General features: G+C 34.5%; 1 protein-coding gene across 1 annotated transcript in view; it reads right to left on the reverse strand.

Annotated features, from left to right (window-relative positions):
• LOC149800891 (putative elongator complex protein 1) overlaps window positions 1-18,559 on the reverse strand; it is a 104,105-nt gene that overhangs the window by 5,952 nt on the left and 79,594 nt on the right. Inside the window, exons 27-33 of the mRNA XM_089954952.1 lie at window positions 15,710-15,771; window positions 9,149-9,211; window positions 5,735-5,880; window positions 4,933-5,082; window positions 3,795-3,922; window positions 2,222-2,376; window positions 1,619-1,700 (exon numbers count right to left, since the gene is read on the reverse strand). Of these exons, the coding sequence (XP_089811078.1) occupies window positions 1,619-1,700; window positions 2,222-2,376; window positions 3,795-3,922; window positions 4,933-5,082; window positions 5,735-5,880; window positions 9,149-9,211; window positions 15,710-15,771 (786 nt within the window). The remainder of the gene's footprint in view (window positions 1-1,618; window positions 1,701-2,221; window positions 2,377-3,794; window positions 3,923-4,932; window positions 5,083-5,734; window positions 5,881-9,148; window positions 9,212-15,709; window positions 15,772-18,559) is intronic.

Genomic DNA, 18,559 nt, shown 5'->3' on the forward strand with positions numbered 1-18,559 from the left:
GGGGAAGAACACTTCAAGATGGAGACTAATACCCAAGTCAGGAACACTGTAAAGTCTTGCCAGTTGCACCCAGCTGGTGGTCTCCATCAATCTTTAAATTGTGTACCTTCACATCCCGATCTCCCCCTCCCCCAAAAATACCTTTGTTTTGTGTTCAGGAGGAGGTATTTCAATTACAAGCTCTCTCTTCCACCTCACCTCCATCCCCAGAGCTTTTACCATGGTGATGGCAAGGTAGTTGCAGCTTAACTGTTGTCATTAGGGAATCTACATTCCAGTAGTTTGACGACTGGTTCTGGGTTTGCACGGAACCATGAAAGTTTGTGGAAATTCAGGTGGTCATTTCATGCTCATGAAAGTTCATGAAAAATTACTTTTTGTTGAAAGTTTTTGGAAATAACTCGTTAACCACATGTTTGTAGGATTGTGCATGCATGTTCAATTCATCTCCCAACCACCTTTCCCTGCAAAGATTTTGTCACTGTCTTCAAAGTTACTGGAACATTATTAGTAGTGCAGAATTGATCCATACAAGTGTAATTTAAAACTTTGTTCAATCCTCTTGAACTTGTATCAGTCAAGCAGTGGCTGGAAAGGGCTCTTTTCAAATGACTTCATAAGTCAGACTTCAGATTATGGTTAAAATAAGATACCTATGCAAATGAACACAAAGCATTTGGCTCTGTTTGTAAGAAAGGTTTGAAGTAGTTGCAATGGGTGAGCTGGCCATTTCCAGTCAAGGAAAAGGCAACAAAAAAACCACAAGGATTTACAGCAACACTTGTAGTCAGCAATGCCTTTTTCAAACTTGTAAGACTTTGTCCTATCTGGACTTGAAGAATAGTACTGCATCTACTGTGACAACTTTATCAAAAAGTCAGTTAAGCAGCCAATGTCAGCCAACATTGAATCACAGATATCATATGAACCCTAAATGATGTGAATAATCAGTACAGTTTCAAATTGTGTGATGAGAACGATATATCTGCAGACAAAAACTGCATTGATTTGCCTTCAGAGGTCACCTGTCTTCAAATGCCACTGGCTTTCCCCCATGGGTGGCCACTGTACACAGGTTTGGCTGCAAGTACATAAATTATTGTTGTTGTTGTAGGGTTTAATGCCATTTTTCAGCACAAGATAGGCTATACATGGCAGCCAGTATAATTGGTGGAGGAAGAACCCTGGAAAACCCCTGGAAGAACCACCGACCCACGAGAAGCTACTGGCAGGCTTTCTCACGTACCAACATTAGCCGAGGCTGAGACTCGAACTCACGCAGACAGAGGTGAGATGGCAGTGATCCGTAACGGCGAGCGCTTTAGACCACTCGGCCACTCGTACATAAATTAAACTAAATGATATGGTTTTCAAAAATAATCCTCATAATCACAAATATCTCTTGGCATGAATCAGAAATAATCAATTTAAGCTCTGTGAAATGTGATGGTCATTAATAAGAACTCCAAAGACCCATTAGACATCCAGGCTTGTTAAATTAAAATGTTAGCTTATAAAGTTCTTTAATTACAAGGCAAAATCTCAAGTTTTACATACTCTGTAAAGTACTAACATGTATCAATTTAAATGATGTGAAATACTGCAAAGAGACAATTACCTAGAGGTTCTTCTGTAGTGACAACTTGTCCCTGCTGGACAGCCCTAGCAATGGTATTAGCTGTGGCATCTGGACCAAGAACCTGCATAAAATTGAAACAAAACTGTATGTTGGTCACAGATCACAAGTTAATGATTCAGTTATGCCAATAGCAATTCTGTAAGTGGTTGAAACTGAGTCACTAAATGCACTTAAAGCTTATAAGACCTGAATGTCTGACACCTACTTGAATGTTGCCATTAAACATATTCAAATTCCATGAATCATACCTTAAACATTTCTCATCCAATATTTATGATGTGTTTAGTAAAAATATTGTATTTATATTTACAAAAATAGTTAAAAGATAATATTTCTTTTCTTCTCAAAATCCAGCTAATTTTCTATTACTGTTTTCATGTTACCACAAAACATGTCACATGAAAACGTGCCAAAATATTGATTTCTTCTTTTTTTAAATTTCAATTTTGACGTGGCTTGCATATATTGCAGTGTTACTGACCCATGCTTTTTTTAAATAGAAAACGGGAAATATATTACATTGGCTTGTCTGTCCTTTCTTCTGGAAAAATTTATGCAACAAAATGTACTAAATTCTCTTACTGTGTTCAGATTTGTTTTTTCTGTCTCATCTGGCCATATCTCGGGGATAGATTTCTCAATAAGAGACAGAAACCTCTCATATTGGACCTGCAGTGTGGCGGCTTTCTCATCATAGTGAAATTGGACCATGGCTCTGAGCAAGGAACTGATCTCAGCTGTAGAAGAGAACATAATAACTCTCATTGGTAAAGATGAGATTAAATCAAACCACTTAAGTTTCATTGCACAAGTCCAACCCGTTATACTTTATAAAATCTAATGCCAAGAATTACTGTGATCTCTGAAGTAGTGGAAGCATGAGTCCATTGTTAAAAACACCACTACTTATTGTTTTTATACAAGTAGACTAGTTCCAGCTGATTTGAGGTATGTGAACCATTTTCAAACATCAGAATATCACCCAACTACTTGGACCTCTGTAATGCAATCTGCAGCCAGATGTGCAAGATCAATGACAAAAAAGGTCTAGTCACATGTGTAAAAGAATAACCCCAATGAGATAAATGCAGAACTTTATAAATCCTTCTAACCATCAATGTTTCAAAAAATCTAATTCTAGGAATGATCCTTCTTAAAAATTAATTAATTTTGGAATGGGTAAAATAAAAACCTGACCTTACAAGATGCTGTGTTATTCAATCTAATATCACATCAGCATCACTTCAGACAACAAAGATTTTGCTTGTGATGGAAGTCCCAAGTTCCTCTGATACATACATGATTTCACTTGGAAAACCAGTCATATGAATTTACTACTTTTCATGGGGTGTCAATTTCTGTGGGTACCTGATTTCATGGATACCAATTTTTATGGAAGATCAATTTTAGCAAATTTTATGGTTGTTATAACCATGAATTTAAAGACCCCCAAGAACAGTAATTCTATTATGGAAACAATAATGATTTTAACAAAAATGTTCTTTTTCATAAAATACAAAAATTTACACCCATGAAAATAAATTAATTTAAAAGATGTTATCGTTACCTAAACAAACTTTTTAAAATTAATTTTTTAAATTAAAAACTACAGTTGTTTCTCATCATAAAACCCTCATTATAACACTGACCTCATAAAGCAGGTAAAAGTAACAGATCCAGTCTAAATCATTTCATCATTGCTACTTGATTTTTATTGAATTAAATTTTAATACTCGGAGTAATGAGAACCAATCATACTGTAATTTCACACTATGAAACACCATAATGATGTGTTTTAATGTACTAATAAAACACAATCTCACTAAAACATCCCTAACTGTAAGGCTTCCCCACATAACTTGGGTCACTCCTTTATTGCTCCTGGGTGCTCCTTCATTATAATGCTATTAAGCTCCCAAGAAAAGTCCTATAATAAAGGAGCACTGTTTTATTATAAACAGCTTGCCATTTATGCCATTAAAAAAACAAAATAAAATGTAAATGAAGCCATGTAGGCTATAATATAGATAATAGTAATGAACACATGTTCACAGAGGATCTCTTAGTGTCAGTGTCCTTAATATAGGATTCCATTAAGACAAACTTCACTTGATCATTTTTAAAATCCAAGGACAGATCTGATGATAATGCATACCTCTAAGGCTATCAACATAGTGTATAATCTTGGCTGTGGCAGAGATTAGAGCAAAGTCTTCATACGGACTACCCTCTTTGAGTTTCCACTTCTTGTGTTCTGCTTTCCGACGATTTCTGGAAGATCTGCTGCAAGACACAATACAAGACTGAAATAAATGATTTGTGACGATCCTACATGAATGTTATTTATGAAAAAGTTGAACCTTTGTTTATGCCAGGAACTGCTTACACTGTTGTTGTTGTTGTGGGCCTTAATGCCATTTTTCAGCACAAGATAGGCTACACATGGCAGCCAGTATAGATGGTGGAGGAAGAACCCGGGAAAACCCCAGAAAGAACCACCGACTTACGAGAAGCTACTGTCAAGCTTTCTCACATACCCACATTGGCTGAGCCCAGCTTGCACTGTAGCATATTTTATGATGAAATAAGTTTGAATAATTTCATTTCTTAACACCAAAAGTTTCAATTCTACTTAATTGCAAAGACTTTGCATTACACACTGACATTTGATACCATATATACTCACTTATAAATCAAGTCCAACTTTCAAACTGCACAGACCCAGATCTGTCATTACATAATGTACTGGCAGATCTCGGTCTATGCAGTTTTGCAGGGAGTAATCAGAACAAAAGCATAGAGTCTGATTTGCTGGCACATTATGCAATGGCAGATCAGGGTTTATGTTGCTTGCAGTTGGACATGACATAAGAATATATGGCATGTAAAGTTTCTAGGTTTTGTGCCACAGCATGGCATTTCATTTATATGACATGATGTAATGATCCTAGTATGTGTAAAGGCCCCATGTTAAATCAGCACCTCTGCTTCTTTCAATTATCCAAAGCTCTTCAAACTGCTCTACCCTCAACTTCTTGTTCTTTTCCCAAGAAAAAGAGAAATTTTCTACAACTGTTAAGCCAATTTACAAGTACACTCAAACCTTGCCCGTCAAAAATTGGCACTACTATACAAACACACATCTTTGCTATTTCTAAGATTAGACAAAGTGATCAACCCACAAGTACAATTTAAATAATTCTGTATGGTAGGTGAGATGATAGATCCATGATTTTACTTTACATGGATGATGATCATTGCATCAAAAGAGCAATAATGATGAATCTACGTACCCAGTTGAGTTAGAGTACACAGAACTCCTCTGACTCTCAGAGGTGTAACGAGAGGACTGGATGCTCTCCCCTGTTGCACTGCTTGTGTCGGAAAACAAATCTGCATCTGTTTCATTAACATTTCCTCCGCCCTCTAGAAAAGATAATTTACTACATTGTTATGCAATGTTCAAGCTCGACCAGTGCAATAACCTGTTTCATACATGTGGAACGATTACATGCATGCATTTATGTACATGTGCAGGTACGTTATTAAGCATCAAAGAACCTGAGGGATTGATCAATCAATTCTGTATGTATGCAAAAACATCCTTTCCCTATAAAATCAGTAAGCAGGAATAGTGACAACTAGTAATGGATGTTAACTGGGCAAACTTGAGGCAACTCAATTCCAAGGTTCCAATCAATTCAGAATTGAATTATATTGGCATCCTTTAACAGATTTAAGCAACAGTACTAGAAATGTTACATAAATATAAGCCCTTATGACATCCTCATTATCTGAATACTGCTATATATTTTGATACAGTATCTCCATCCTTCCCCCTTTTTCTGATGTGTTTTAATAAGCAGACCTAAATTGATACAACCCATTCATTACCAGCCAACCTAGAATAAAACTGTTTTGTTAAGTGAGGTATAATGGAGATGAAAAAGTGCACTTCAGAAATGGACATGTGTCCACTGTAAATTGTACATCATACATTATCAGCCAAACATACATTAGAATTGCCATCAATTGCTTACCTAGAAATTCCAGTCTGGCCTTTGCTTTTTCCTGCCTAACAATAGCAAGACGGACTCCTGCCTAACAATAGCAAGACGGACTGTGTACTTCTCAAAGTCTGCCTTCATGTTGCTGAGAAGTTCTACTTGCTGATTGTAGCTGTCAATCAATGCACTTTTCAGATCTGACTCAATGAAGTCTGTTCTTTTGTGATAGTACATCTGGAATAGTAACAATGTTACACATAAGAATACAAGGAAACCTGATTTATCAGAAACCTCCAACAGACAAGTGCCCATATGGAATTCTTTAGAAATCTCCACCAATAATCCATACATAATTTCCTTCTGAGAAAGAAAGAGGACACTTAATATGACCCTAATTTCCATTCTTAGTGTACACAGAGAAAACTGTACCCCCATGTCACAATAATAACAATAATAATTCCTCCAAGGAGATTACAATCATGCACCTATTTGCTAGTTACCTGCTTCAGACTTTTTAAACCTTTCATTACTGAGGATAATTATACAGCAAACTTTGATTTCATGTGACTATATTGATGGAAAAGAGCATATAATATTAATGGAAAATAGCATATAATATTAAAGGAAAATAGCACGTAAGTAGTCATTTTTGTAAAACAAGTATCCCTTTACTTTCCCATTTTGATCTCCACTCCTAATGTTTTGTCTTTTGGATAGTACATGTGGGTAATGACTGCAGAAGGAAATTTCAGTTGGGCATGTGCATTGACTGATTCAAGCCCATTAAGTGCGTACATGGTTATAGGTTGGAGACCTCGATAGTTTCCATGCTATGACCTAGAAGCCAAGTCAGTGGAAGATATGGATGAACTATGGGGCCAATGGCAGTTGCATGTATAAATTTGTATCTGCATCTCCAGTAAGAGTACATAAGTTATGACCCAGAGTCTAAGTCACTGAGGAGTAGGGGTGAACCCCTGGGGTCAATATCAGTCACATGTATACATGTCTTTTCATTCCCAGTTAGTGTATATATAGTTACAAGGTGGAGATCTCAATAATTTCTAGGTTATGGGCCAGTGGCCCAGTCCATGGCATTAGGGGAAATCCCAGAAGCATAACCCACAATATTTATGCTGAATCACCATGTGCCCCAACCCCAGCCCCATCTTTGAGGTGAGATCAAAATTCCAAAAGAGCTTGCACAATCTAAACCCTTAAGATCAATGACCCAAGCTAGCATAGACTGTGTAGGAGTTCATGGATATTATGCACATACATACAAAAATATATACCCAGATAGATGTACAACTGCATCAAAATATCTCTACACTTCTTTAAATGTGCAAGGCTAATAATTTAAATATGCATATACTTATTACCAAGAATTTATCTGTCATGTCAAGGACACAAGCCTATACTTATCATGTCCATTAACTGACCTTTATAGTTTGTATAATTCTATTGTCCACTGAAATTGGCAATGATCATATCCTATAATACTAGAATTCTTGATGCTGAATGCATACAAACTAAAAGCTCTGAATATTCTAAGCCTACAATAAGAACATTACACATTCCACTAACATTTAGGAACTTTCAATACAAAGTTCAACAACATTTTTACATATCAATACAGTTTAAAAAGAGTACCATGAACGGCACATTATACACCACCCCCATGTTTAACAGTCCTCTGTGTAAGAATTAGTAGGGCATGAATGGCTCTGCAGATTATTTATATAAAGTATGTGATCTTGAATTAAAATGCAGAACCATTCATTTCTTATTAACCTTAACATGACCATGAACTCTGACCTTTAGATCCCAGCATCAATAGGTTTCATTATTAACCTGAGTGCAAGCCATCCATAAAGTTTAGTCAAGGAACTTACTCTAGAACAAAAGTTATTCTGCAAAACTATTTTTCTCTGACACAAAGACCCTGACCATTGACTATTTGACCCAAATCCAAAAGGCTTCTATAACAGCCAACAATCAAGTAATCTGTAAACTTTGGTGAATGTACATGCTCAAGAACTGAATTATTTTTGCAGAAACCATTTTCTTCTTTCCATCATAGTGACATTAATCTTTGATCATTTGACCCCCAAATCAACAGGCTTCTTTCTTAACTCCAAATGCAGGCTATCCACAAAGTCTGGTTATGGTCTGTGACACAGAAATAATGATATTTTGCAGAAACATGTTTCTTCATTCAATCACAGTGACCTTCACCTTTTGACCAGGGAATCAATAGGCCTCTTGATTACCCCAAATACAAGCTATCCAAATAGATGGGCAAAAAATACAAGCTATCCAAATAGATGGGCAAAGGTTATTAGAACTTAAGAACAGGAAAAGTTAATGGACAGATGGACAGACAAAGTCACAGCATTATAAACACAGCCAAAAGCTAGGTATATAAAAACTCTATGAGTGATACATATTTACTGGCTGCTTTATGTAATGTACCTGACCAAGTTTTTCTATTTTCAGTACCTAATGCAGTCTTCATATTTTTGTTATCTATTGCAATAAGCTGATCTAGAGCTGTCATCATTTCATGCTTGTCATGTAAACTTGAAGAAAGTGAGTATTGTTTTAAGCAATTTACCTATCACATGATTTTTTGGTTGAAATGTTGCTAAAATCAAAATGGCTGACAAAAACATAACAATCTGATTGTTTTATTTCACAAGGTAGAACTATGGGGGGAAAATGGTGGAGGTGAGGAAGGTTTCAAAAGTTTTTGCATTGAGCTTGATCTATTACATGGTTTCCTTTCACAATTCTTAATTTTAATATTCCCTTTCATATCAGATAAATTATGATATGCTTTACATAGTGATTGTCAGCCTTGCTAGTTTTGTCTACAAGGTATGTTATATTGTCTAAGCTTCCCATGCTTTTTTTATCCAAGACATTTTGAGACCAACCCTTGCTAGTAATGAGTGGTTCCTTGATATAACACTACTAGTTTTCTCAAATTAAACTTCTGGTATATGCGGATTCTACTTGAACTATATTGCATGTACAGACATGTTAACACCTAAAACAGATTTCTAAATGTCATATCTTGAGTAGCAATTAGTTAAAGATATAAAAGACATTAAGTATTCCTATGGCATTGGTATGGAGCTATGAAGCAGTTAGCAAGGTATGAACCAAGTGAAAACTGGCATAGTAACATATATACAACTGAAATTAAATGTCACCAATGTCTATCAAACGTACAAGTAAAATGTAACAAACTAACTTTTATTGAAAAATATATTTGTGTACCTTAGCAACAGATATAATTATCATTAAACATCAGTGGTATTGAGACAGAGCCTTACTATAACTGAATAGGCTATTATATGGTCTATTACAACAATATAAGACCAAGTTTAAATGGAATCATTTAGTTTCTTAAAAAATAAACATGCAAACATTATTAAAATGTTGTAAATGTGACAGCCCTAGATGGTATAGAGTGGTGTCTGTAGTGTCAACTTACGAGTCTTAGAGCTTCAGTCCACTGAGACCCTTCAATTAAAGTTACAATAGCTTCCTCAATGTCCTGTAGATATAAACAACCAAGGATGTCACATGGAAATTAATTCATATAATTCTCATAAATTAAATGTAGGCAATAGGATGGTAGTTGAAAAGTTAGCAGCCAGCTCTTTTATGTCCTCATGGGCACTCCTCTCTCTCTCTCTCTGTGTGTGTGTGTGTGTGTGTGTGTGTGTGTGTGTGTGTGTGTGTGTGTGTGTGTGTGTGTGTGTGTGTGTGTGTGTGTGTGTGTGTGTGTGTGTGTGTGTGTGTGTGTGTGTGTGTGTGTGTGTGTGTGTGTGTGTGTGTGTGTGTGTGTGTGTGTGTGTGTGTGTGTGTGTGTGTGTGTGTGTGTGTGTGTGTGTGTGTGTGTGTGTGTGTGTGTGTGTGTGTGTGTGTGTGTGTGTGTGTGTGTGTGTGTGTGTGTGTGTGTGTGTGTGTGTGTGTGTGTGTGTGTGTGTGTGTGTGTGTGTGTGTGTGTGTGTGTGTGTGTGTGTGTGTGTGTGTGTGTGTGTGTGTGTGTGTGTGTGTGTGTGTGTGTGTGTGTGTGTGTGTGTGTGTGTGTGTGTGTGTGTGTGTGTGTGTGTGTGTGTGTGTGTGTGTGTGTGTGTGTGTGTGTGTGTGTGTGTGTGTGTGTGTGTGTGTGTGTGTGTGTGTGTGTGTGTGTGTGTGTGTGTGTGTGTGTGTGTGTGTGTGTGTGTGTGTGTGTGTGTGTGTGTGTGTGTGTGTGTGTGTGTGTGTGTGTGTGTGTGTGTGTGTGTGTGTGTGTGTGTGTGTGTGTGTGTGTGTGTGTGTGTGTGTGTGTGTGTGTGTGTGTGTGTGTGTGTGTGTGTGTGTGTGTGTGTGTGTGTGTGAATCTAACGACCTTAGGCAATTTTATTTGTGATTATAATATTAATAATGAGGACTTTGCGCCTAATCTTTAGAAGCTATAAGCACTTTACAACATTAGATAACACGTAAAAATATATATAATTATATGATTACGAAAAACAAACACAATGAAATTAGAAAGAGAAAAAAAATTTGCTGAAAATAGTTATGGTGCTGACTTCCTTTGATGAAGGGTGCATTGTTTTTATTGAAGATTGTAACCAGCTTGCTTTGATGAAGAGTGCATGTGTTATTGAAGTCACCACCAAGGCCAACTTTGGACGGCCAAACCAATACTCATTTGTTATTGCGGCAGCAATGAAAATGAATGGGTCATTAAAAGAAAGAAACCAGGAAAACTCAACTACATCCAAATCTAACAACCTTGGTGTTATGAGTCTATGCTCTTGAAATAAGTAACAGAAAAGAGTAAAGGCAACAAGCTTTGTAAAATTAAACAAATAATTTATTTCTCTAAAATACTAAGTGAAAAATAAGAAAAGGAACTAATGGTATTGCCATTTAAGTCCAAAAATAATCCAAGAATTAAAAAAAGAACCAAGTCCTAACAAAGAAAAGTTCTAAGTGAATAAAAACTCAAATCCCAATGGAATCCAAGATGGAAGGTGATGACATCTGTAATAGCCAGCATTGTACTGATGTGTCAACAGTCTCTTGTTGAATCACAAAAAATATTCAAGTTTTCGATTTCTGTATAATTTCCAAGGAATGTCTTTGTCCAAGAATTATTAGAGCACTTATGTAATTCCAGGGAAACAAATCACTTTAAATTTCAATAACTTGAAGGAAATAAAAAAAATCAGCCCAAACTGGACACAACATAAATCAACCTGAAGTCTCAAGTGTTAAGGCCCAATTCTTATCATAACATCATCTATAAAACTAACTTCAATGCAAAACAGATTCCTGGATGGGGGTCAAGAGTTCAATTTTCTAGAAAGAAATGAAAGTTTGTTACATAATAAACATCACATCTACCAGCCATGAGCTTGACTCAGATTAAAGATTCTTACTCTGAGAGAGAATTTTTAATTTTTAAAAAAATAAGTTGCTTACCGAAACTGTCAATGACTGAATCAAGGTCAGCAACTAGATACAATGTTTCATTTATTAGTTGTTTGCATCAAAAATATTTTTTAAAAATCAGTCAGAACTGAACTCTATTCTGGGCAATATCAAATCCAGTAAAAAAAATACATTACAGTAGCATGTAATGGAATGAAAAAATTAAATCTAACAGAATACAATTAAATTAAATGTACAAAACACTTGGCCAATTTTATTTGTATAGTGATCATGGAAAGAATTAAAAATGTTTGGGTTTATTTCAATTTTCTAAGAACTTTATGGACCTCAGAATATTCTGCTCGATTTTCTCAAACTTTCAAGGCCTTGAAAGTGCTACCTCATTTTTCCATAACTGTCAAATCCTTCAAAGACAAATATAAACCCTGTAACACATTCCTATATGTGTGTGATTTTTCATGTCATACATACATATGTATGTATGTATGTATGTATGTATGTATGTATGTATGTATGTATGTATGTATGCATGCATGTATGTATGTATGTGGAGGATTCCATTAGTCTTGCCCTGTGGTAGCACATTCCTATATGTGTGTGATTTTTCATATCATACACAAATACATTTGGAGGATTTCATTAGTCTCACCTTGTGATAACACATTCCGATATGTGTATAATTTTAGTCTTGCCCTGTGGTGACACCTTCTATATGTGTACAATTTTAGTCTTGCCCTGTGGTGACACCTTCTATATGTGTATAATTTTAGTCTTGCCCTGTGGTGACACCTTCTATATGTGTACAATTTTAGTCTTGCCCTGTGGTGACACCTTCTATATGTGTACAATTTTAGTCTCGCCCTGTGGTGACACCTTCTATATGTGTATAATTTTAGTCTTGCCCTGTGGTGACACCTTCTATATGTGTATAACTTTAGTCTTGCCCTGTGGTGACACCTTATATATGTGTATAATTTTAGTCTTGCCCTGTGGTGACACCTTATATATGTGTATAATTTTAGTCTTGCCCTGTGGTGACACCTTCTATATGTATATAATTTTAGTCTTGCCCTGTGGTGACACCTTCTATATGTGTGTGACTTTTGATGTCCTACAATGAAGCATATGAAGGATCCTATTAGTGCCATAAGTTCTGGTAGTAATGTGAGTCTAAAAGTATTTTTCATCACCATACATCCACTCATGTCCCTTCATATCAATGTATTTAAGAACAACTGCTGGTAGAACTTAAACAGTATTTAACTTCCCATGGAATTCACACTTTTTGCATTACCCAAAGCCATCTTAATCAATTTGTACTATTTGCATTACCGAAAGCCATCTTAATCAATTTGTACTATTTGCATTAACCAAAGCCATAAATCAATTAGTATTTTTTTCATTACCCAAAGCCATAAATCAATTATACTTTTTTCATTACAGAGCCACAATAATCAAATCATACTTTTTCATTACCCAAAGCCATATATCTATTAATACTTTTTGCATTACCCAAAGTTATTCATACTTTCTGCAGTACCCAAAGCCATAATAATCAATTTATACCCTTTGCATTACCTAAAGCCATAAATCCAACTTTAGTTCCTTTTTTACCAGTATTCATAGGAATTTTGAAAATGAATTGCAACAGTTTTTAAAGCAATACAGTCTAGTGCTTCGTGCATGGATACTGATGACCCAGCATTTCCAAAAAGAAGTGGAGTAGAAAATAAAATCGTTCAATGAATTTGTGAAATCCAGAAGAGAGGATGTTTTTGCTGACAATTACTAACATGGATGAAACTGTCGAGTACTCTGATCTCATTCCTGGACAGACTGTTGATAATAAGGGGGTTAAAAGTGTGAGAATTTGCACAACTGGTGCAGATTTTTAAAAATCTTACTTTAGTCCTTGCAGTTTCTGCTTCAGGAAATCTGTTGTCTCCAATGATAATTTTTCATGGCATGAGGACGCTAAAAATATATTCCAGCACTGAAACTATGGATTGTAAGTGTGTGCAGGGGAAAGGATGAATTGATGAGGAGATGCTGCAGTGGATTAAAGTGTTTTATCTCAAGTACACACTTTAATATTTAAAAAAATTTTTTTTTACATTTGTCTGTAATCTCTGACATGTAATTTTTGAATGATTTAAAAGGTGTCTCCCAACTTACGGCTCAAAACAAATATGTCCCAGAACATACAGTACACAAAAAAATTAATTTAAAAATTAATTTATGATATCCCAACATATATGGTATCCCAATATATGAGGTAAATAGACTACTTTTACATTCCCAAAGTGATAATAATCGATTAACACTTTTACACTAAACCCAAAGCCATAATAATCAATTCATACTTTTACACTACCCAAAGCCATAATAGTCAATTCATACTTTTACACTACACAAAGCCATAATAATCAATTCATACTTTTACACTAAACCCAAAGCTATAATAATCAATTCATACTTTTACACTACCCAAAGCCATAATAGTCAATTCATACTTTTACACTACACAAAGCCATAATAATTAATTCATAATTTTACACTAAACCCAAAGCTATAATAATCAATTCATACTTTTACACTACCCAAAGCCATAATAGTCAATTCATACTTTTACACTACACAAAGCCATAATAATTAATTCATAATTTTACACTAAAGCCAAAGCCATAATAATAAATTCATACTTTTACACTAAACCCAAAGCCATAATAAGGGCTGTTCCATTTAAACATATGTGGTACACAGGGAAGGCAGTTTAAAAAAATATATATGCCTGGGCACATTGATTTCACTTAGTTCACATTAAAATGATAAGAAAATTCTAAATTGCATCTATAGGTGAGTACCCCACATTAAAAGTGCCTTCCCTGGGTCCCAGGTAGGTTTTACTGGAACAGCCCTAATCAATTTCTAGTGTTACACTTCATATATTTAATTATGAATTACATCATAATGCTAATATATTTATGAGTTGACTAATCAGCCTAGATTATATATATATATATATATATATATATATATATATATATATATATATATATATATATATATATATATATATATATATATATATATCTGTGTGTGTGTGTGTGTGTATATATATGATATTTGCTTGAAACAAGTGAATAATAGATATATTTCATAAAGTGGGTGAAAATACTTACGTTTTTCACCGATGAGATGAAATATATCCATTATTCACTTGTAGAAGGGAAGTTTTCTTTTTATTTTATGCTCAAATGCATGGCTAGCAAAATATATAACAGACTGAAGTAGCAGATTTTTTGTGGATCCTGTGCAATGTCAGCGGTTTACCACTTATGTTCTGCTGTTTGTGATTATTCACACAGAAAATATGAACAGTTACTTAATAATCTTTCCCATATCAAAGTATAATAGCACCTTAAGAAAGAAAAAATAATAATTTGCACACTGCTAGATGTGAATTCCAGTCATCTTTAACAGGGGGCGGCCATATTTACGACTTGGCCAAGCACCTAACAATAACTTCAAATTTCATGGTTGTCTTGTTATCAACAGCAATGAAATCGTACTTCACTCCACTGAACTGTCACAATTATTTTACTTGAAAAATCCAGTAACTGACAGCCTAGCATAAAATAAATATTATTATCACAGTGATGCAATCTTAACTGCTAGATCACACTGAATTATCAGCTTCAGAAAATCTGGATCTTTATGAGACATGAAGTGCTTAGTCATGATCCGGACAAAAAGACATGATCTAGCAATCAAAACCGAATTACAAAGATAATGATATTTTTGTTATATACCAATTTTTGGATAAACTAATAAAATCTAAAAGGTGAATGAAAAAATAAGAAATTACTTAGCATTTCAACCTTTCTGATATAAACTTTGTCTTAAGTCATAAACCAAATTTCATTTTCTGGAACTGCTGACATAAGCATGAATATCAGTTTTTCAATGCATCTGAAGCAATCGTCACTCACTATCACAGTTAATAACATGAGTTTTTTAATGCATGAGGGCAGCAGCCACATAAATGTGATTTACAGCAGTTGTTAAATTTGCATCATGAAAGATTTCACCAGCTAAATAACTATGAACGTTTCTCTCCAAAACCTGAATGACAGCATTTGAATTATTTCTGGTGGGATATTGTGAGAGATTCCAAGGGGGACCTGGCATCTAAACGAACCTTTATTCTGATATTTATTTATAGAGGGATTGGACAAATTGTTGGAACTTGATAATACACATTTGTTAAAGTGAATACTACTCATTTCTATTTGTATGTCAAGTGAGGCTACAGCAGGGTTATTTATTCTTGTTCACTTGCAACCAGGAAACCTCAAGGAAAATGTAGCTCCAGCCTTGTTTAATAGTATGGTAGTATGGAATTAGAAAATTACAGTGTTGTTTTCCAACTTCTGGGATTTGATTCTAAAATTCTGGTTCATTCTTAGGTGGAAAATTGATAAGTATATAATAAAGAAAAGCAATATCCATAAATAACGATTGGAAAGATATGACTTTACTAAACCTATATGCACAGCATCCAAATGATCCAAAATTGCATGCAAGATTTTTAGATACCTACTTTTGCATATTGTTCTAGAAGGATTGCAGCATCTGTATGTTTATTCTGACCTTTCAGCTGCTCTGAAATAAAATATAAATGTTCATCTTTTTCTTCCATTTAACTAATGAAACAAGAGAAATGGCAAGGAATTTGTTTTCATTAATATACTTCCTCCTCTCCCCAATTTCATCTCTACCACTTTATGGAGACAAATCTGTAGTAGAAAAAAATACACAACTTTAACCAAAATAATGAGATTACCAAAGCTTGGTCAAGATGCATAACATTTCAAAATAACTAAATAAGTCTTACAAAAATTAGGGGAACAAAAAGATATGTCAACATGTACATCTTCAGGATGACCATAATATATTCCTCATCTCACAGCAGTCTATAAAAAAAACGATTCTTTACTAAGACTCTGTCTCACACTGCATTCAGCCGCAAGACAAAAAATGGCAATAAGTAACAAGAGGCTCAAGTGGCCTTCATATTGCTTACCTTGTTTTACATATCAGCAAATCATTACCTTTTCACTAAGCTTATACAATATTTAAAGAACACAACTTACATAAAATATCTCCCAAACTTTATATTATGCTGATTTTACATATTTTACTGATAAAAAGCATTTAGTTCTAAAGATAAAGGTATAATTAATATGCAGTCTCTTGCTCATAATCAAAGTCATCCCATCCTAAGATTTTGATGGCATAAGCCCATTTACCAAGTTGTATAGATAATGGGCAAAAAATGAAATCTCTAGATCTAAAACGGAAAAATGATGAGCCAATCAGATGCAAGGAATTTCATTTATTTGCATAGATTTACATAACCTGTCTACAACAAGGATGATATAAGCTTAAACTGGAACAAAGTCTAATCAAAATTCAGTCTCTAGAGTGGAAACAATCTCAGTCAATTAGATGCATGATTACCTTATGCATAGTACTTGCTCATAATCAAACTCCAACATCTTGATAATATAAGACTAACAATATTTTTGAAATCTGATAAAACAAAATATGGCTGCTAGGTCATATAATTAATATCCACAAATTTTAAACATAATCATACTGGACAAGGATATTGATGAGAAAGGCCTAATTCCCAAGTTTGATCAAAATCCTATCAAAAATACAATATTATAGTGGTAAAAAATACCTTCGTATCAGATGCAAGATCACTTCATAAATATGCATAGGTCTTGCTCATAATAAATATATTCATAATAATCACGATAATAATTGCCAATAACTGCATTGATCCAAGATCTTAATGACTTAAGCCTATCTATCAAGTTTGTTTAAACTGGTTTAGAAATACAGTATCAAGTTCAGTCAATCCTAAACACATCATTTGTAAGCATGATCCCATGCATTATCGAACTGATGCAAAATCTTAAAGATATATGCCTATATTCCATGTATGATCATTAACATATGCAGATCTTGCTCAAAACAAATCATTTTAATTTACAGTTCTTCATGACATGAATTTATTTACCAAGTCTGATCAAAATTAGTTTTAAAAAATATGGATTTCAAAGTGGTGGAAAGCTCAGCCAATCAGATGCAAGGAACACCTCATTAATATGCATGTATAATGCTCACCAATGAAAATGTCCAAGATCTTGTTGATATAAGCAAATATTTCATGACTAATCAAAACTGGATCAGAAACATTGCTTGCAGAGTGGTAACAAGCTCAACCAATCAGATGCAAGATCATGCCATTAATATCTAAGAACCTAATTCATTATTGAATTCATTCAAAATCCTGAAGATATAAGCCCACATTCCAAGTTTGAGCAACACTGGATCTGAATTAAGGCATTTAAAGCGGTAATAAGCTAAGCCAATCTGATGCAAGATTACCTCATTAATATGCATAAATCTAGCTCATTATCAAACTTGTTCAAGATCTTGAATACATATTCCAAGTTAGATTGAAATCAGAACAGAATATCTGAACAAGGAATTATTATGGACAGACACGACACAATGCACAATGGATGATGAACAATACAAAATGAATGCAGGGCCATTTCATAAGCTCATTTAACCTTACAGAGAAGTGAGTTAACAAAATCTGTGACAGCAAAGTGATTGGTTAATTTGCACATTTTCAGACAATGATCATTATATGTACAAAGATTCATGGCAATCCACTGAAAACTGAGACATACAAATAGTTTAAAATGGCATTATGAGATGCTATCTGATACTGAATTTTAAAATGAATTAATAAAAAGAGCCCCCAAAAAGGTAAAGAGAAGTTATTTTATATGGGGTTAAATTATTTCATAATGTTCATTCTTCTGTTGACCCTTTCAGTATACATACAACTGGCCCTGAAAAGTTCAAAACTCTAATAAAGGTAAATTTTCAACACCCACAAGCGTGGCCAGAAGCTGATATGATACTGAAGGGCAGTTACTATTATCTGTGTAGCAATCATTATATTTTCCTAAAATAAAATGTTAAAAGATTCTTTAGGCGAAAGGAGTATTTAGTATAAACCAAATAAGCATATTTCAAACAAATTGCTTTTACTGGCCACTGATTGGAAATAGCTAGAAAATATAAACCTGCAGACCCCTGCAGAAAGAGACCACGGACAAATGAGAAGTGGTTTTAATATTACTAGTTCCAAAACCTTAAGTTGAAAGCACTGTTGGTGTTAATAGATAAACGAATGGTGTGGAATTATTCAAGTCAATGTAAAATCTACTTTACAGACTGGTCAGGCTGTTTCTCATCAATACACTGTTAGATGAAGCATGGATACCACTACTGATGCCGCTTGTATTCACAATATTCTGTCATACACTATATTCTGTTTCAAGTCAAAAAGACCAATAACTCT

This window comes from Sinohyriopsis cumingii, chromosome 4 (genome assembly GCF_028554795.1).
Source record: "Sinohyriopsis cumingii isolate HCF-2022 chromosome 4, ASM2855479v2, whole genome shotgun sequence".
NCBI classification, from domain to species: Eukaryota; Metazoa; Mollusca; class Bivalvia; order Unionida; family Unionidae; genus Sinohyriopsis; species Sinohyriopsis cumingii.